The sequence below is a fragment of the Acipenser ruthenus genome, chromosome 21 (assembly GCF_902713425.1).
Source record: "Acipenser ruthenus chromosome 21, fAciRut3.2 maternal haplotype, whole genome shotgun sequence".
Lineage (NCBI taxonomy): Eukaryota > Metazoa > Chordata > Actinopteri > Acipenseriformes > Acipenseridae > Acipenser > Acipenser ruthenus.
In genome coordinates this window covers 21,286,510-21,307,752 of record NC_081209.1, presented here as the reverse complement: position 1 = coordinate 21,307,752, position 21,243 = coordinate 21,286,510, and the positions used below count along the sequence as shown (strand labels likewise).

Genomic DNA, 21,243 nt, shown 5'->3' with positions numbered 1-21,243 from the left:
TCTGCCAGAAACCGGAATTACTTCTTCAATTGACTTGTGGGGAAATTTGTAGCAGTAATGAGTGATATTTAGAGGGAATGATTCAATGAAGAGTGTGTTGATGCAGAACCTGAAGACTTCCATTAAATAATCAGACCCCACAATGCCAGCCATTCTTCGTGATTGTCCTTGGCGACATGGTCTGCATAGTTGAGAGGGATTGTTAATGAGAAGGAAAGGCTTCAGATTCCGGGATGATGCCAATTTAGGATTCTGGGAAGACAGCAGTGTGGTTCCCTTTGCCTGCAGTTCAATATCGAATTTCAATAGCAGCATATTTCATGACACCAGCTGAGATTGCAGATTTACTTTAACTGGTTGATTGTTTTCATAAATGCCCCGTACATGTGAATATATTTAGCTGAGATAAATAAACACTAACTGCCATTTTGAAAAATATTGTTTAGAATTTAATTTTTTCCCCTTTTACATGAATGAAACATGTCTTAGTTTACCATGTCAAATATTCACTGGCCTTTTTTCAGTTTACCATGTGTATACTGTGTATTTTCTATGCTTAACAATGCTTTACCATACTTCTATTTCATTTACATGCCTGTGCTTAATCACGCTTTCACTGGGTTTTACTACAGTGGTATGCACAGTAAACTTTTAGAAGGGATGTTAAGTGGACTCTATCATCTGTCAGTTAGCTGTTCTCTGTGTTTTTGGAATATACTGACAGCATGTATTTATAGTTTTAATAACTCCCAGACTACTTTCAAAACAAGCTAATGTGATGCTCCTGAGGGAACAGTGGGATCAGTTTGAATGTGGGTGTTGCTCACTTCAGTGAAGCGCTGACAAACAAAGGTTTTGTTTTTTTATTCTGTACCGAACAACCAGAACATCAGCATATACAACCACGAGGCAAAAATAAACTGCTCAAATCGAACCAGCTAATTTGGTGGTTACTTAGGTTAGATAGATATTCATCTCTAAAAGACGTCAAGTACACTTCCTGAACTTGGTTAGTGGCTTCTTTCTGTCTGATGCTATGGAAAATGTATTTTGTGGTATCTTTTTAGAAGAAGAAAAAAACAACAACATGCATTAAACAAATGCATATATATATATATATATATATATATATATATATAATGAAACATTCACCAGGAATCCTCTACTCTGCAGCTGTAAGATAACAGGAACAGGAAGCAGCAATTTTAATAAACTCTTCTAGTGGGGTTTTGAGTCACACTTCCACGTAGAATAAGATATATATGTAGCTCTATCGCCACTAGTTATGAGATGCAGCAGTTTGCATTTGTTTGTGCAAAATAGATATTTAACATACATTCAAAACACAGAAATGCATAACTTTTTTGGATAGCTGATAGTCTTGAGCAGTGGAAATGATAATATTGTGTCAGTATGGCCAGTTATGCAAATACTGTAGTTGCATTTTGACTGCTTTGCTGGATTTAAAGTTCCATATAAAAATATGCTACACTATTCTTAATTTAACAAAACTCTAGATTACTATAATACAGTGGATCTCTCTTGTGGCACTTTCAATCCATTCCTTTTCCCAACCATGTCCTTAAGTGTTGAATTCAGCAGTCTTTAATGGGTTAACATAGTTGATTTAAGTAATTAAGGATCTTCTTGAAATGGACTGCAAGAGAAACCACTGTTTTTGAATATTCTAGTATATTATACAGTAGTAAACTATAGTGGCATGTAGAGTCACATACACAGTCACACGTAGTAGCCTCTCATTTTACAATGAGTCACGTCAGATAATCATTTGAAATGTTTGTTTGGTTTGTTGTTGAATGAGGGTTTGGTATTTTCTTCTTTAAAGTTGAAAAAACAACGCCAGAAATGGAGAGGTCAAGCATTACAAACCTAGAATTGTGAAAGTAATCAGGAACTCTCTGCATGAGTTAAAATGCTAGCCCTGATGAAGCAGATGGGGAAACGCTGGCTTTCAGTTGCAGTTCCATCTTGTAGTTAAATGATTGTTTACCAATTCTGTGGGTTTTTCAGTAAAGGAATAAGGCTTGACTTTACAGCTCTACAATCCAGGAGCCTGTGCTGGATAAAGACAAAAATTCTAAAGAATTCAGTTGTGTGATCGATCTTCTTGTTGAATATAATAACAGCAACCCTTTCTTTGTTCTTTTTCTAGCCAGAAAACATAATGCTTCTGGATAAGAACGTTCCTTTGCCACGTATCAAACTGATTGACTTCGGCCTGGCTCACAAAATCGAAGATGGAGTTGAGTTCAAAAACATTTTTGGAACTCCAGAATTTGTCGGCAAGTGCCCAAAATAACGTACAATGTCCAGTCAGTTTATAGAAAGATAAAACATTTTTAAAAAAGGGTTGAGATGTCAGATCAATTTGTCATGGTTTTGGAATATAATCTTGTATTTCCTTTGTTTGTTTAATAATTTTTTTGTCTAATTGCCCACCTTGAATGTTGTCTGAAGATCAATGGACAAGCTTCATTCCTGATGTCAAGCCAACAGCCTCTTTCCACCCACCAAACCAAGCTACTGATCTCAGGAGGAAAGGTCAAGTCACTGCCTGCAGCTGTGGCCAAAAGTTTTGCATCACCCTACAGAATTAACTAATTTTGCTTCTTAAAATCGAAAATATATATATATATATATATATATATATATATATATATATATATATATAGTAAGACAGCAGGGAGGGGGGTTAAAATCCTCCCCCTCTGGCTCGGGCAGTGGCAGCTCCTCCCCCACTGGCTCGGGCAGCTCCTCCCCCTCTGGCTCGGGCGGCGGCAGCTCCTCCCCCTCTGGCTCGGGCGGCGGCAGCTCCTCCCCCTCTGGCTCGGGCGGCGGCAGCTCCTCCCCCTCTGGCTCGGGCAGCTCCTCCCCCTCTGGCTCGGGCGGCGGCAGCTCCTCCCCCTCTGGCTCGGGCAGCTCCTCCCCCTCTGGCTCGGGCCGCGGCAGCTCCTCCCCCTCTGGCTCGGGCAGCTCCTCCCCCTCTGGCTCGGGCCGCGGCAGCTCCTCCCCCTCTGGCTCGGGCAGCTCCTCCCCCTCTGGCTCGGGCGGCAGCAGCTCCTCCCCCTCTGGCTTGGGAGACTGCGGAGCTACCCTTGCCTGCTCCCACTTCTGGAGCCAAATGTGAACTGGCCGGCACCACTCACGGTTCTTGCCCCTTTAAAAACTTGACCCAGACACCAGAAATTGATTTTTCAAGCGCGGTTGCGCTATTTTTTTAATAAACACAAAAACACAAAAATAAACAAACCACAAAAGAAACACCTAGCTCTTCAATGAGCACTAGCTAAACACCGCAGGAACCTAACTCACCCACAGGACGGCTAAGCCGTTTACCTGCCAAACAACAAAATGCACTCTTCTTTGCACTTACTTATTCACGACTGCTTGGAAGCAGAGCACCCCTCCAGCCTCCTTCTCCTCAGCAGCCTCAAACAAACTGTCTGTTCTCTTTTTATACCCTGCACCTGGCTCTAATTTAATAATAAGCACCAGGTGCAGGGGATGATTAATAATAAAACAATTAACAAATCAAAATTAAACAATAAAACAAAACAATCAAACAATAAAGCAAACTAACAAAAAAAGGTGCCTGCGCACATATCCTACACACGGAGGATTTTAACCTCCCTCCCTGCTGTCTTACAATATATATATATATATATATATATATATATATATATATATATATATATATCGTATCGTATATATTGTAGCAGTTTTTTTTAACAATACAGGTATTATTACAACAAAATGTTGTTTTATAAATTCAAGTCAAGGCTATTAAGTGAAAATATTTCGCTACAAATGTCACCTCAGAGGTACCGATCTAGCCAAATGATGGCCTCCTGGCACAGAAGCCATGGTAGCAGTACAGTAAAATCAAATGAAACCTGCTGAATAATATTATGTTAACATATTGAATTACATACCACTTTGTAGTTGTGCTACTATTTTGGCTTCCGGTAGGCTTTTGCAATATCATTTTGTAGTTTCTTTGATTTCATGATGTTAATGAAAGATCTAAATTATGTTCCATGGCCTCAAAAGCCTATAAATACCTCCAATGTTTGTTTTCAAACACTTTCCCATGACAAAGGCATGTTAAACATACTGAAACGTTGGGAAGTTGACTCTTTGAGCAAAAACTATATATATATATATATTATTATTATTTGTTTATTTAGCAGACGCCTTTATCCAAGGCGACTTTTACAGAGACTAGGGTGTGTGAACTATGCATCAGCTGCAGAGTCACTTACAATTACGTCTCACCCGAAAGACGGAGCACAAGGCAGTTAAGTGACTTGCTCAGGGTCACACAATGAATCAGTGGCTGAGGTGGGATTTGAACCGGGACCTCCTGGTTACAAGCCCTTTTCTTTAACCACTGGACCACACAGCCTCCATAAGATATGTATTTTATGTCTCAGTCCTGTAATTCCAGGTGATGCAAAACTTTTGTAGAGTCGTCGAATGCTCAGTTGAAGGCAAACTAACCCTTCCTAACTTCCATGACTCACCCTGCACTCCCAAGTGGCAGGGCTTTTACTTTAGGTTTTATGTTAAAAAAGACAAAAGGCACACATGCAGGTGGAGGCATCTATGGCTTTTCACATTCCTTCTTCTTATATGTAATCCAAATCTTTCCTAACAGCCTTCGAGATCACAAGCCAAGGTCCTTTTTAGAGAAACTGAAGTAATAATAGGAAGATGATAGATTAAACCCTGTGTGAAAATACAGATTGAAAACAAGTGGTATAATGATAACTGTATTCTTTTATTTTTTTAGCTCCGGAAATCGTCAACTATGAACCACTGGGACTGCCTGCAGACATGTGGTAAGCCTTTTCTAACCTTTAAAATGTGTTTATATTACAGTGTTAGTATTTTATTTAAAGTATGATTAATTCATCTGTTTCTGTTTGATTTTTTTTTAGGAGTATTGGAGTCATCACCTATATATTGTAAGTATCTAGTGTTATGGGTATCAATAGTATCCTAATGTGGCGGAGTGTCCCGCCCCTATTTATTATTATTTGTATTTTTGTTTGCGGCGCGGGTAAAAGCGCCGCGTCTTTTATTATTATTTAAAAACCCCGTGAGGATGCATGGCTGATCAGCTACTGATTACTTAAATAGCTGACAGTCATGCATCCTTACCAAACGCGTGCAGACTCTGGCCGGGGGATAATAAGATGATTACCAACTAGTTAATCCCTCGGCCAGAGTATATAAACCTGCAGCTCTCTGCACTTGATGTTGGGGTGTTGGAGTAGAGAGTACGGGGAGCGGAGAGAAGGAATAATATTTAAAAAACAATTGCTAATACGTGCTGGATAATCCAGCACGGCACTTACTTGTTTGTTTATTTATTCGTTTGGCCCTCGTGCCCTTTTGTTTGTATTTTGTTTAAATATTTTGTTCCTTCTCTCCGCTCCCCGTACTCTCTACTCCAACACCCCAACATCAAGTGCAGAGAGCTGCAGGTTTATATACTCTGGCCGAGGGATTAACTAGTTGGTAATCATTTTATTATCCCCCGGCCAGAGTCTGCACGCGTTTGGTAAGGATGCATGACTGTCAGCTATTTAAGTAATCAGTAGCTGATCAGCCATGCATCCTCACGGGGTTTTTAAATAATAATAAAAGACGCGGCGCTTTTACCCGCGCCGCAAACAAAAATACAAATAATAATAAATAGGGGCGGGACACTCCGCCACACCTAATAAAAGGTTTTATGTGTTCATGTTTTTTTAACTTCTGTTGTAATATCTTTCAGATTAAGTGGGGCGTCCCCTTTCCTAGGCGAGACAAAGCAGGAGACTCTTGGAAACATTTCAGCAATGGATTATGAATTCGACGAGGAATTCTTCAGCCGCACCAGTGAACTGGCAAAGAATTTCATACGGCAGTTATTAGTGAAAGACACTAGGTGAGTGTGTGTGTGATAACCAAGGCTTTGATATCTGTTATCTCTTATTAGCATTAGCAGCATTGGCTACTTAGATACAGTTGGTTGCCATGCTTAAACATGCACTTTTAATTTACAGAAAAAGACTGACAATCCAAGAAGCTCTTAATCATCCATGGATTAAGGTAAAGCCAAAATTGTTGTTGGATTTTTTTTATTTATTTTTTACTTATTTCACCTCACCATTATTTTTATCATGTTTGTTTACTAGCATTGTTGCAACAAGTGATGCACGATAGTGTGTGTTTTAACATGTTAGCATAAAGGTGGGAAAGCACTATGCAAAAACAGCATTGTTTTGTTTGAATGAGTAGCTATAATGCACGTTTACAAGAAGTCAGAGTTCATTGACGGTGGGGCATTATTCACCGTCTGCATACAGGAGTACAATTTCAAGTGTGTAAGGCACTAAGGCACAGCTGTACAGTTTCAAAGAGATATCTGTTACAGGTAAGGGGATTTTATAACCCATTTAGATCAATAGCCACATTCAAGCCAGCGGCACGTCTCATCATTTTTTGTTTGTGAAGAAAGTAAGGTTTTATTTAATACTGTTAAACACAAGTTGTACACTAACCCAATGGATACGCATGACGCACCACCCAGTTTTATAACAATTTTCTTGGAATGTTTTTTTCTTTGGCTTGGATATCATACCACAGTGTTTTTTATTGCATGGACTGAAGATAACAAGGAAATGGATTTTGCTGGTGGAATGCGGAATGCGGTTTTGCATCTGGTGTCTGAAGTTTGGACTAACGCCACTGTGTAATGTGTACGCCATTCCCTTTGCTTTGTATTTTCAATTCAATAATGCTGCATTCTTCTATCTGAAGACCCACGAGAGCATGGAGGAAACCAAACTCCTGGAAACTAAAAAGCCAGAACGACGGCAGCTGAAGACGAAGCGGCTGAAGGAGTACACCATCAAGTCCCATTCAAGCATGCCGCCCAACAACACCTACGTCAACTTCGAGCGATTCACCCTTGCGGTGGAAGACGTCTCCGTAATGGAGACCAGCGTCAGCGCCATAGCAGTGGCCCAAGACTCCCTCCAGGAGGACATCGACGCCTTGATTTCCATCTATAATGAAAAGGAGACCTGGTACAAGGAAGAAAGCGAGAGTGTGAGGCATGAGCTCTCCCAGCTCCGGTACGAGTACCGCAAAGTGGAATCCATGAAAAAACACCTGCAAGATGACATTAAAACCGTGGACTCCAGCATCACAGACATCACTGGCAAATACATGGAGCGGAAATCTCACTTTGAAGTCTTGGGTCAGGAGCTCTCGTCCGAAGTGAAGTGGGTGCAAGACGTAATGAGCTCCTTTCAGATGGACAATGGCAATGAAAGCTTCTCCAATGGAGATTTTGCTTCTGTTTTTAATAAAGATGTGAATGAGGCTTTGAAGGAGCTGTTAAACAGCTCTTGTAGTGGAGAGCTGCTTTCAGGCATGAATTTAGACCTTACAGAGTGAAGTCAGTGATTCAATCTGAGGCCCTATTTGGCTGTGTTAATATAAACGTAGTAGATTTTGCACATTTTTAAAAAGTAATTAATATAAACATATATATTGTTTTTCTTTTTTATTTATATAAAATTGTAGTTGTGTGTTATAATTAGGGCTTCTGTTTTTCGGTTTTTATTAATTTCATTTTTCGGTGCTATATTTAGCTATTTCTTTGAGTTTTATGTATTTTTTTTATATATATACTGTATGAAATTTTAGTTTTCAGTTACTTTAGTTTTTTTCTCCCACAATATGTGCAGTAACTCGACAGTACTTGCACACTTCATGTACCTTCGTTCCTGTGCTGTCTTCCACAACGAAATCCTTATGATCACGGGCATATTCTTCTGGGGTTTCTGTGTGGTTAGGCATTTTTTTTCATTTCGCCACAATTTGCAATTGTGTTTTAAGTTCCATGAGCATGTAAATACTCCTTATGGAACTGTAATAGCTTTAAATCTCACGAGAAAGAACAATGCTCCGCTCTAGTAATTAAATATTGCACGCGTGGGGTGGGTTTAAAGTATTCAGAACAAATAAATGAGAGATACAAGTCAGGAAGGAGGGACTGCCATTGTTTTTTTGTAGGTTACTGTATTTACTGAAGTCAACTAATTGAGTAACCATTTCCAGTGTTTTTCCGATGTTTATTGGATATGCACCAATTTCATTTTTTTTGTATCTGGGGTGTTTTATCGTTTTTTATCGGTTAAAACCGAAAATCAGAAGCCTTAATTTATAATGTTCAATAAAGCTCCAATTTGCTATTTTCTATTAAAGATTCATGGAAAAGAAAATTCAGCAGCTGGCTAAGTAACTCCGTGGATTATTGTGATCGCCTTTCACTGACAATATTCAAATACAGGCTTTATTTTTTGTTGGCCTGACCAGTCTGTACTAAAAACACTGGGAACTACCACTTTAATAACAGGTTATCATTGTGCTATGGATGCTCAGTGTTTTGTGTGGGTCACACAAAACACTGAGCATCCATAGCAACACTGAGCATCCTTGTTTGTGTGGGTCTCCACCCTTCTTTTACAAAGGTCAGTCTGTGTTGTCATATCGGTTACCATGACAGCAATGACTGACTGGAGTGATATATAACTTTGACATCACTACAAAAAAACAATAATAATAATAATAATAATAATAATAATAATAATAATAATAATAATAATAATTCGCTCATGATTTTTTATTTTAAAACAGTTTGTGTGAACTCTATGAAGTTCAAGAAGTTGCCCTGCCAAACTTTGAAAAATACATATATGCATTATAAAATAGATACTTTACATAGATAGGAAACTTAACATGGTACAATTATGCACGCTGTGACTGAAGGGGATATTGACATGGTATTTGTTGTATTTTCTGTTCAATAAATCAATAAAACTGTTGACTTACACCAGTTCCTAGATCTTTAAAATGCACGATGGTTTAGAATTATTAGATTGCTCTTTAACGTATGAAAACAATCTGTTCAAAGTATTGTTATAGAATATGAGATTCACATGTGTATTTACAGAAATATTTTCTGTATTGTTACTTGTATGTATTTTTATAATTGATATTACGTAACTACTTTCATTTTGTTGTTTCTAAGATCTGACCAGATCAGAGTTCTGGAGGGTCTGGTAGTAGAATTAAGGGTTAAGTGCAAGAACAGATGTGGAACAAATAGTGGTCTGTTGACTGACCTTATGTACACATATACAGCACAGGTCATTCCCACGTTTCTAAACGCTGTTCCAATGGGATCATGCTGTTTACTTGTGATTTGTAGATATTTCTTTCACACTATCTAAAGCCGCAAAGTTCCTGCAAACGGGCAGAACATCCCTGGAAACGTGACATTGCATTCTTCATGAATCACTTTCATCTTTTTACTGATCAAATACTGAACTAGAACATCTAATTCAATCTGCAGGGTCAGTGCAGGGCAGGAGAAATGGCAATGCAGGGGTTCCGTACTAAGGGGTAGCACAAGGTCAGTTGCAATAGTGGAGCCATCGGTAGAGTACTGCCACAGCTGTAACATTGTCATACAGTATTTTGACAAACCAATGGTGTGCCAATGGGACTATGATGCAATATCAGTACCAGTGTGCTGCCATACCAGGACCACTATTGGTAGTGCCATTGCTGGTACTGCTGTCATCTGCTATTGGCTCTGATATTTATATCCATTTTCCATCCCACTGAATTGCTAGAGCAGAGTTGTCAAGTGGTTATTTTATAGAAATGTTTTATTTGGTGCTGCAAACAGGTAAGAAATCAAGGTACTTGTATGAGTGTTCGTACATTTGGCACGCCATCAATTCTGTGTCTTACATCTGATTACTGTTTGTTTTCTTTTAGCCATTAAACCAAAAGCAAGCAATGGTCAGAAGGCAGTCTGTCATTAACTTGGAGAACTTTAAGAGACAGTATGCAAGGAGGAGATGGAAGGTAACACAATCACAAAACCATTGATTGTCTTTTTTTTGTTCTCAAACTCTAAAACAAATCCTTTTTTGTTTTATAGCTGTCCTTCAGTATCGTCTCATTCTGTAATCATTTGACACGTATGATGAAAAAAGACTATATTAAACAACAAGATGATATGGTAAGTACAATTTACATGTATTTATATGTGTGTGTATTTTCATGGGAATGTACACTTCACAGAATAGATACATGGCTTCAGGTTCGTATCATAATACATTCAGGCACAGTACCTTTTACCTTTCTCTTTAAGAGAAGCGGAACTACAAGTACCATAATGCATTGCAATGTGAGCTGAACCTTGAAATATCCCAAACTGTCCACATGAAGCTGGAGCCTTATGCTGATCCTAAATAATAAGGGAAGTTGTTTGTTTTATATGGTTACATTCATTGGGTGTCTCCAATATATCTACACTGAGATCTTAAGATGCACCACTGAAATCATTCAAAAAGGTCAAGTCTAACAGGTCTACTTCAGGCAGTAGTTTTTAATTGATTTGAATGGCAATTATATTACGATCCATCACTCGTTAGATAAATTGAAAATTCCCCATTATGGGTTTTAGGGTCAGCAACATATTTGACCCTGCAAGTAAATTAGTTCAAAGTGAGTACAATTAGTTAAATACTGAGTGCACTGAGAGTGTGGTCTGTAGAAATATGTAGACAAGAGTATCTGGAAAAGTAGCTGCTGACTTGTTCCTGTAAAATTCACTTCTGCTCATTCCAGAGGGACTGTGAGAGCGACCCCGAGGAGGAAGCCCTCAGAAGAAGAGCCATGAGACCCAGACGGAGAAGCACCACGTCTTGATTCTGTCTTCACAGGATTGTGCGAGTCTGATCGGAGATCCTGAGAGGCCCACAGTTCAAAACAGCTGCGCTGCAGAACCTGGATGTGTGAACATGGACTGCTGGTACCAAACCTGGACTAGATCAAATTTAGCATCTATAAGAACAGCCATTCAGTTTAAGAACAGTTTATACCGAAAGCAATTGCCTTGCAAGGTGGACTTTCAAGAAAAATTTATGGTTTTGATATGTACTGCTCAATGGCTTAGCAGAACATGCAAAACACACTCTCTGCTTAAGAAACATGACTGAAGTACAGAAGAAGATCATTGATGTTCACTTTTGTATCAGTGTGCTATAACTGGATTTTTTTATTTGTTTGGGGGGGGGGGGGTATTTTTGCTAATGTTAATTCATAACATATATTCTTAAATCAAAGTTATTAAGTGTCATGTAAATAGTGGATTATATAAACAGCGGATAGCGGATTATGTAAAATACATGCATTCAATTTGCTTTCAACTTCATTTCCTGGACGTGATACTGATTTCCTTCCCAGCAACAAAAATATTATCAGTCCACGGTGTCTATTTTAAAAATCTTAACACTGATGTTAATGTATAAACCAGATTGAATTTTAATGTATAAACCAACATTATTGCATGCAATAATGTTAATAAGTGTGTCTTTAAAAAGCTCCAGCTGTATTAATATCAATTGATCATTAAAATAGACCATCCTGAGTTAGCAATGCGTGCAATGCTGGAGCCAGAACCATTGACCCTCAATTGACCAATCTGCTTAAATGATCCCCTGGACATTCCTGTCTTCCCTGCATTTGAATAAACCATTACTGCATGTTGAAAGAAAACAGGTTACTCCCACATTTAAATAGGCTACACAGTCTTGACAATCTTGTTCAGTATATTGCAACTTCTCAATGAGCTGGATGGCTAGCGGGATGCTTATTCTGAAATAAACCGCATATTGTGCCCACGTGAGCAAACTCTGTTCAGATCAGTGATCCTCAAAGCAGTGCCATGGGCAAATGTGTGCCCGTGACAGCAGCTGATATAATCTTGTATACTGCAATGCTCCTTCCCCATCTTTTTAAGTGCGTATTCTCAGTTTCTTTATTTCCCTAAAGAGGGACTCATACAATAAATGAAAAACACCCCCTCTGTGTTGCCAGGGTACATCGTTTTAAATGTGACCCCTTTTACAGTGAAGGATTTTAAGTGACATGGCAAACTAAGCCCCGGGAGGGCTGTCCTCATCTTGTGAAGAATGCATTAGCAGATTGTTGAGTCAGTTTTTCTATGCATTTACCATAGTTTACCCTGGTTTGACATGTTTTTTTACTATGCTTTACCATACTTCAAAGCAACAATGCTTACCTTAGTCTTACCTTGCTTTCACTATGCTTTATTACACTTTGCTGTACCCAAACCCTGGCATTTCAGTCTCATGTTAAACTTCCCCTTTTGCACATTTAATTTTCTGGTGTTCTCTTAAAAAAATGGGTGGAGCTGAAACCACATGTTTACTTTGTGGGACACCTCCTTTTGCCACTTGCTAATTCTAGTTCTTTGTAAATTCTGTGTATTTGTATTTTAGGATTTAGACTACAATTACATGTAAGTCAAGCAGAACACACATCGGGGATTGCATACCAGATTTACCAGGGATGTGATGGAATTTCCACACAATTGATGACATCCTCCCTGATGATAATGGAGGGACGGGGATTCCAAACTGCAAGCTAAAAAGAGTCACTACCCCAAAGAAAATACGTATAACATGGCATTTATTCTGACATTTGAAATTAGTATTTATTTTAGTTTCTTGTTTTTTTTTAACATTAACACACTATTTTAAAACAAATAAAATATTTTTAACTATATATTACTAGCAAGAAAAAACTTACCATAGGGTTATATATACCAAATATCAAAAACTGCAAAAACGATGATGCAATTATCGAATGCTAACACTGCAAACATGCTAACACACCAGTTTTCTGATTCTGAGCTGTTTCTTTAGTTATGTGGTAGCTGTGCCATAATTAAAATCCAATCCCAGGTTTAGTTGATGGTAAAATCTGATACTTTGTTGTTCTGAGCTGTTTCTTGCTAGTTTTATACTGTTATGATTTTATTTAAAAAAAATCTTTGCAATGGCTTCAAAATAGGGAACCAACAGTTCTTTTGTTTTTCCTTTTAGAAAAGAAAAGCAAATCTAGCCTAGTTTTGTAATGGGTGAGAAACTGGGCTCTGTTTTAATTGCTGCCTGGCCAGTGCTAACCCATTCGCTCCTCTTCTGTTGTAAGGTCATGCATCAGCGCCACGCACATTAAAATGGAACCCACACACAGTCTTCAGCTCAGTGGAAATGCATCAGGTGAATGAGAAGATGAATGTGTAGTAAATACTTCTCTCTGTTCAGCTGTCGCCTAGCGAGCATCCAACAAAACATTCTTTCCTGTCACTCTAGCAAGTGAAAGTCTGTAAACAATGATTGAGAATCGGTTTGACTTTTAAGTGAGAGTGTGTAAACAAACAAACTGCATAATAGCTGTTTGCTCTTGCAGGTAAAGCACTTCAAAAAACATGATCCTACTGATCGGCAACAGTTGAAATATTGTTTTACCTGCATCATAGCTCAACATTTTGTCTGCTTGAAGAGGATTGGCTGGATGTCAGCTGATTTAGTCCATTTACCATTTTGTCGAGTCATTGTTTCCTAATAAAACATACTGCTGTTTCCTGGAACCGGATTACTCTGAGCTGTATGTCACATAGATGTTCTGGTTGTAGCTAGACCATTGGGATCAAATTGACCTCCAGTACACGAATGTGGTACCAGAAAGCTGCAGCAACTTATTATCATAATTGAAGTATAAAAAAACGACAATCAGAATACCTTCAACATAAGGAAAGGGACACCAGTGACAGCTGCAAGTATCAAAAATCAAACTGATACTGTTTCCGCTCGGTGTATGATCTAGTTCCCAAAGTTGCCCTTGGCTGCCTAATGGTCTGTTGCAGTGTATTTCAATGAAACAGTTGTACAAGACTAATCTTGTTTCCACACCAATGAGCTGAATCACTGTCTTTAAAAGCTGAACATGTCCAGAATACAGATTGCAAAGAATGTAGGCCAGCATCAATCAAAAGACATGAGAATGACAGGAGAACACTCGGCCGTTCTTCACACGTAGCTTCTAGACTCTACTTGGCTTAATGATCTACAGTTACAATCGCAGGACCATCACTGCAGTGTGTAAGAACAGCATGCATAAACACAGCCTTCCTACCACTTAGCTGTTCTAATACTAAACAAAATAGTAAAGAGCCATGTTTAAAGAGAGGGGTGCTTTTATCTTCCGCGTTTTAAAATAGCACCAGGATGTGGTGACTGACACTGGAAACTATAAGTGAAATGATTAAAAACAAACGCGTAAGTTAACATAACTGTGATGTTTCAAACCCATACCAAGCTGTTCTTTAACTTTTAGTTCAGGATATGGCAGGTGGAGGGCATTTTATCCACCACAAAACATCTTGTCCTGTAGCAGCTGAGTCAAGGGTTTTCTGTCAGAGCATGTCCAGTGGTGATGTCAACCATCCACACCACACTCAACCATACCACGACTGTTGTTCCATTGTCCCATGATGCTCCTAGCATATCTGTCTGATACACTTTTGAACCATCTTGAACATCAAATATCTGTGACTTGAGTATTAGGATTTTTACTTCCTCTTGTAATTCCTGTTGTAATTGCTATGTCTAATGATGGAGTGATGGCAGGAAAAATTCCTTATAAAAGTTAACTATAGTAAAAGAATAGCTAAGTGTAATAAAGAATAGTTAAACATTGCAAGTCTAGAGATATGGTAGAGCATGGTAAATTAGTAGTATAAACATAGGAATGTGAAAACTGCAAAATTACTGTGCACATTTACAGTACCGCGTGCTATAAAGGAAAATAAATATCTTCCGCTAAAGTCCTGCAGTCTACTGCGCTATCACGGACATGTGACGAAACCATTTCTGTTATTTTAAATCAAAGAAGTCCGTAAATAGCACGCTGCTAGTAAGCTAAACAAGGTACTCTTTTTTATAAACTATATGATGCTGTGACAGCAAAGATTCTGACAATACATTCCACTCAAACTCTCCAAACAACTGAGAATGTACAGTATGAACACAACAGGAAGTGGATGTATTTATATTTATCCTTGTACTGTAGTATTTTATTTTATTACAGAAGAAGAACTGAACTTCCCTCCCTCTCCCCTCAAGTTATCTTATTATAGCCGACAGTGACATTATAAGATTCCTTTTGCATTATGAAGAATGTGAAAATATGAATTGTAAGCAACAATGTAAAGCTGCCAGACTGGTGAGTGAACGTGTCTCTACATGCCTCTCTTTGCTCGTGCCAGTGGCCTGTCATCATTTTAAAATATACAGAGAGGTTATTATTAGATACCCAGTCTGTCCAAGTAATATTAGCCTCTTGTGCAGCAGCCTATTCTTTGATGTGTGAAGTCAGAACTGTGGGGCTAGGTCATTGGAAACCACATGTTATTAGGGCCTGGATGTGTCTTTTAATGGTGTGAAAATTTCTTGGATTAAGTCATGCATGACAAACTCAAACAATCAGTTAAAGAGCAGCGTAAAGTCTTAAAACTGAACATTAGTTTCAAAGGAGATCAGAATCCATCATTATACAGTATTGTGCCGTTAACTTTGTTTTTTCATGCCATGCTTATAACAATTTGCTGGGATTGTAATTTTGAGTTACTAAAAAGCTGCTTAACTTCTCCATATGCGATTATCTGAAGCTTTTCAGCTGTAAAAACACTACAAAGTCAAGAGCTTGCTTGTGTTTGTTTACATAGGGCTGCAAACATACTATTATCAGGGAGCATTGCCGGAAGGTCCGATGAAAGGTTCCTTGTCAGTGATGCAATGCAGGCGTGGCTTCACAGTTCAACCTTTTAAAAAAATCAGAGGTCTATTGTAATGATCTAAACAGTGGCAGACCTTATCTAATGTTCTATTTTTATTGTATGGTGTCATGTTAATAGGTGGGTCAGTAAACCACTGAAGGAAAACACCAGCTGGATTAATATGCAGTTAAACACCTGTGGGAGTTGCATCCACCTTGTTTAGATAATTAAAGTCTGCATAACATTTACCATGTACATTTAATCTATAACTATCTAAGCAACTTCAAAACCACAAATATCATTGTCATATAACTACAGAAGAACCTCAAAGTTACAGGCATATCTATATCACTGTAACGTATTTCCAGTGCCTTAGTGTATGTGTATTGTAGTATTTAAAGGGACACACCTTTAATCTTAGGAATAATAATAAGAAAACAAAAGGCCAGGAGTGCTATGTTTAACCAGTAAAATGTCTTCTCATTTACAGTGGCCAGGAGCTCTATATTCTGTGTTCAAGCAGGGTGTCTAGTTGAGTGCTCGGTTCCTAAGTGTGGTGTTCTGAACGTGGAGGTTCTGCTGCACAGCTCACAATATTATTATGCTGTTACAGCTCAGACACTGCAGGTGACAGTATGCAAGTATTACAGCCAAATTCATAATGAAAAATTTGCACCTTCTGCTCTGAGAAGTTAAAGTGGGTAAACAACACAGACTTTAAGTAAACATTGGGCTAGATTCAGAGCTCTATGCTCCAAATCATTATTAGCACAATGTTTTCAGATCGGAAAAATGCACACGATAAAGAGACCAAACCAGAAATAAACAATTCAGTTATGTAATGTAGAGACTTTTAACTTCCTTGGTTATTTCACCTGGAGAGTGAGACTGACCCCCACCCTTTCAACACCTTCTTTCCTTCATTAACCAACCAGCTGCTTCCCCTGGTGACTGACATTCTTTGCTTTCAGTAACATCCTTTGACCCAAATAGGTAACGTGTGTTTCTTTCAAAACTGTGCGTAGGACCAGTGCAACAGTTACTGGTCGATATTAAAGATTTATTTAAGAACTAGGTCTGCAGCTGTTGCTCTATAATGTTCTTGGTATAACAATTCCCTTTTTGTTGTCTGAGTTTATCCATTTGGCATACAGGGCGACGCAGGTTTTAAAGGGGATTGATTTTTCTCTGTTAAATTTTAGTGTTCGTTTTGGAACGCAGTGTGGTTCTAATTAATCATGAATAATATTGTTTTTTGAATCACAGCTTTCAGACTTTGCTGACTTTTAAATTCAGTGTGCTGTTCTAACAGAAACATGTTACCTCGGTTTCCAGTTTCTTTGTCTCTTTTGACGTCATCATTCTCCCACTCTCCCTCAGAAAGAAGCTTGTCTTTTTTTTAATGCAAATAGCAGGTTCCGCAGCCTCCTGTGTTGATACAGACTCAGAAGATGGGGCTCCACGCCTCCCAACATTGTTAAGGCTGAATGTGGGATAGCACTGAAGCTGAGCAAAGCACACACTGTTCTTTGTTAGGGGTCCAGGGGCTAATCTTCCTGTAGGAAGCAGTTCTGTTTTCTTAGAAGGGAAATGGGTGAAACTGTCTATAAGGACAGAGTTTTCACTTTATCCAGAGGTTGTATTGGCTGTCTTTGGGTTCTGAGACGCATTGCTGTTTTCTGTTTCAGAAACAGCAGGAGGAATTTTAGATGTGTACTGCAGTTCAGCGTTCAGTCAAGCAGCAGCACACAAGGGCCTTAAACTGCTTTTTAAACACTATCGCTGGTCTTGGTACACTGGATTAAACAGATAACACTGGAAAGTGTCTGTAGTTAACATTTCAGACCCCCCCAAAAATGGTTACATGTTAAAAAACGTCTTCCCTGGTGTAGTCCATATTTCTTACTAGAGCCTTTTTAAACTATTCCAAATAAAAATGAATTTCTCATACTCTTTGAACATTTTTACTGAGTAACTGGCAGCTATTTTGAATTATTCTGACAGGACCAAAAGAGGACTGGTAAGATAAGTCTAACCCTTAATAAAAGCATAGCAAAGTGAAATCTCAGATAGACATGGTAAAGCAAATTAAAAAAAAAAAAAAAAACATGGCAAACCATGGAAAACTGGGATAAATGCTTTGTATAACCTTGGGTAAAGCATGAGGAAACTACAAAAATAATGTGCAAACTTATCTTAGTAAACTTTTATAAGGGAGACCTTGATGCTTTTTACTTTGTGCAACTGTCTTATCTAGACGTTTTATGCAAGACCAATTTTACTGGACTTAAGGCTAGTTGGTTTGAGTGGCTGACATGGAAATGACTTCCAGTCAATTTATGGCATAGGATATTTAAAGAAAACCATAACAGTGTTTAATGAGAAATTAGCAACACTATGTACTGTACACCACACAGGTCATGGCAAAGGAACGTAGTGAAAATATTAGAGAAGTGCTGTATTTTAGTCTAACTGACTGCTGACAGGTAAGTAGAAGTTTTCAGGTTGGACATTGGTCCCTGGTCCCTTGTTCTGCACTCTGCTAACTTCCCTCAGCCAAAGTTGTGTTTGCATTTAGAAATATGCCTTAACAAATCGTGCATGGAGCTGGACGCGCCTAGTGCAGTACTGCCCTCTGGTGGATGTGAATGCAAATGCATGATCACGTAATAAATGAGGCGAGGTCTGACATTAACCCATTGGGTTTTATTTACAAGTAAATTGTGTGGAGATATTGGGTGTGATCAAATTATCTCAGGAAGTCAAGTGTGTAAATCATACTGTTTGTTCATGAGTTGGTAAATGCAAACCAAATAATACTGAAGTAAACAGAAATTCAGGAACTGTGATAGAACTGTTAGTGCAGTTCTACAGTTTAGGCTGGTAAGGTTAAGCATGGCTTTGTCTATGACATTGGAAATGTTTTTTCAATCAACAGAGCTGTTGAGAAACTGCTGGGGAATTGTTACCACTGAAAATAAAACAAGCCAACACCATCACATTGAATAGTGGAGTAGATATTAAAAACACACACACTAATAATTTTGCTAGCTAATAAAATATTTAATGTGTTCCTGTACTTTCAGCATTAAAAAAGTAATAATTCAACTGCAATGGATACATAGTCATTACAATGACATCACAATGCTCCACAGCCATTGATAGTACCAAAGTGAAAATGCTATTCAGTTTTTAAGACCAGTGGTATTACAATTACAAGCCAATATGCACTGTGTATTCAGTATTGTAGTCATGTCAAATTCCTCCTTTTATTTCAGGAAGTTTAGCAGCTTAATAAAATCATGACTGTCTTCCCTCTGTCCTTACAGATGAAATACAATGCTTTAAAGCAGGGGTATCACACCCTGGTCCTGGAGGGACGCTGTCCCTCCTGGCTTTTGTTCTAACTGTACACCAAATGAATTAATTGGACCAATTACGCTTCCAATAAGCTTCTGCACAAATGTTATCTATAAATAACTGCAGCTGGCAGTCTATACACAATGACTATTAGCCAGACTGTAATAAACACAACCAGCTTTTAGAGTCTTCGTTCTAAAAATGGGCCTTATGCGGTGATCGTGTCCGTCTGTCTGTCTGTCAGACTACATGGTTAACATTATAACTGCCTTGATTAGCCTCCTATGGATTTTTCTAATCACATTAAAATGACATACAATTGCAAAGGACCTGAAAAACATTTGCATGAAATCAAGTTTATCAGATTATGTAATTATAAGGAACCTGGGTTGTCATTACCACCCTCCATTACTTACAATAGAAACTTTGGACGATGCTGACTTAAAGGGATAATTACCTTTCAAACATATTATTATTATTATTATTATTATTATTATTATTATTATTATTATTATTATTATTATTATTTCATAATGTTAGGTGCATATGGTACTGTTTGTTAGAATCATACTTGATAAAAAATAATGGTAATAATAAATAAATACACTTTTTCTCTTTGTAAAAAACATCTTAATATTTGATCTTCATTACTCCCCAAGGTTACATTTTTATATCTGAGCTTTTCAAATGAAGTTAATGACTTTTGACCCTTGACCCTCTGCTCACCCAACCTGCCATGAGAATGTTTTACTACCATTCTCACAGAGACGTGAATGAACCTGCTTACAGAGTGTAATCACTGGACCGGTGTGGCCAGCGAGAATGGGGTTCAGAGCAGGTGGCATTGGAAACATCGCTTTATAGTGTCATGACTCAAAAACATGTGACTTACTTGGGTATGGGAGCTAGGTGACACAGAAGGCAAATTCACTAGCCTTCCTTGCTGTTTATTTCTGAAGTTGGGTAGCATTGGCAGTGACTGAGAGAGGCCCGGGACAGAATGGCAGGGGTTCAGGGCGGGATTGGGGTGCACTTGCAGAGCTGTGAAGGGAATTATATTACTTAAAGGCTCAAACACCAAATGAACACCAAAGATTGATCCCATTTATGCTAAAGGAGTAGCTTTTAAAATCAATGTTATTCGCACCAATAACATCATTAATAGTCCTCAATTCATGACTGTAATTGTGACCATACTGCAGATCATTCTTCTTGTGTTTCCTGAAAACTGTTTAACACCCAATAAATGTATTTGTCAATTTGAAACTTTGTTTACCTTATAAGGTCTCTGGTTTAGAACAAGGGTATTTTTCCAATACAGTCGGAAGTCCATTTACTAATGATAGCCAAACTACATTGAAAAGCCTTATAGGGTGGACAGTCTACTGCCAGTCTTTATACTATTTATAAAACAGAACTATTCCACTCTCAGAAAGGATATATACCTGACTGCCAAGCTACCTTTTACGTGATGTGGCAACTGAGAAGATATTCAAGTTATCCTAAATCAGTCATCAAAAGCAATTCAAATTGAGGACTTCCAGCAGGTTAATAATGTATGCCAACGAAGACTGCTAGTCTCCAAATAAAGTTATCCATAACTTTAATCGTATGTTCTGAAGGAGAACTTGACGTTGACAAAATGATTGTGCTGTAGACAGCAGTACAGTGTTAATTTGGGGACAATGTGAGGTTAATTTAGTGATTTCAATTTAACTGCAGGCTAGCGGTAGGTTCGTTTTTCCTGTGTGAAACGCTCAGTTGAGGATTATGTTGTTATCAGCTGATTAGGGTGTTGACTGTACTGGTGAATAATGATATACAAGTAAAGAAGCACACTGAAAGCATGCTGAATTACAGATAAAGCTTAATCTACAAAAAAAAAAAAAAAGGTTAGCAATGCCAAAGCACAGTACATTTGCATATTAGCCTGTGGAACTGCAAAATTATTGCACACATTTTATCCACGGCCATAATCTTTGCCACTAAACAGCACCATGAACGTAGTTTTGTTTATTAATATTTCTGACCAATGGGAAAGACCTGTATTATTTTCCAGCGCATAGCCTATCCTGCAGGAGATTGAGTTAACCAATTGCTGTATTCGAGGGTGAGCGGCTCATGTGCTAAAGGGTGGATAA

The 21,243-nt window shown here is 38.3% G+C and overlaps 1 protein-coding gene across 2 annotated transcripts in view; it reads left to right on the top strand.

Moving 5' to 3' along the window:
* LOC117429819 (death-associated protein kinase 2-like) overlaps window positions 1-13,555 on the top strand; it is a 34,083-nt gene extending 20,528 nt beyond the window's left edge. The window contains exons 5-12 of one of the 2 annotated variants that reach the window (XM_058995022.1): window positions 2,174-2,303; window positions 4,814-4,862; window positions 4,962-4,988; window positions 5,804-5,956; window positions 6,075-6,120; window positions 9,868-9,957; window positions 10,034-10,114; window positions 10,726-13,555. In XM_058995022.1, the coding sequence (XP_058851005.1) occupies window positions 2,174-2,303; window positions 4,814-4,862; window positions 4,962-4,988; window positions 5,804-5,956; window positions 6,075-6,120; window positions 9,868-9,957; window positions 10,034-10,114; window positions 10,726-10,806 (657 nt within the window). In that variant the 3' untranslated portion in view covers window positions 10,807-13,555. Of the gene's footprint in view, window positions 1-2,173; window positions 2,304-4,813; window positions 4,863-4,961; window positions 4,989-5,803; window positions 5,957-6,074; window positions 6,121-6,831; window positions 8,915-9,867; window positions 9,958-10,033; window positions 10,115-10,725 lie in introns of those variants that run through there. The other variant, XM_058995021.1, reaches the window with a different exon arrangement.
* The last annotated feature ends 7,688 nt before the right edge of the window (window positions 13,556-21,243 follow it).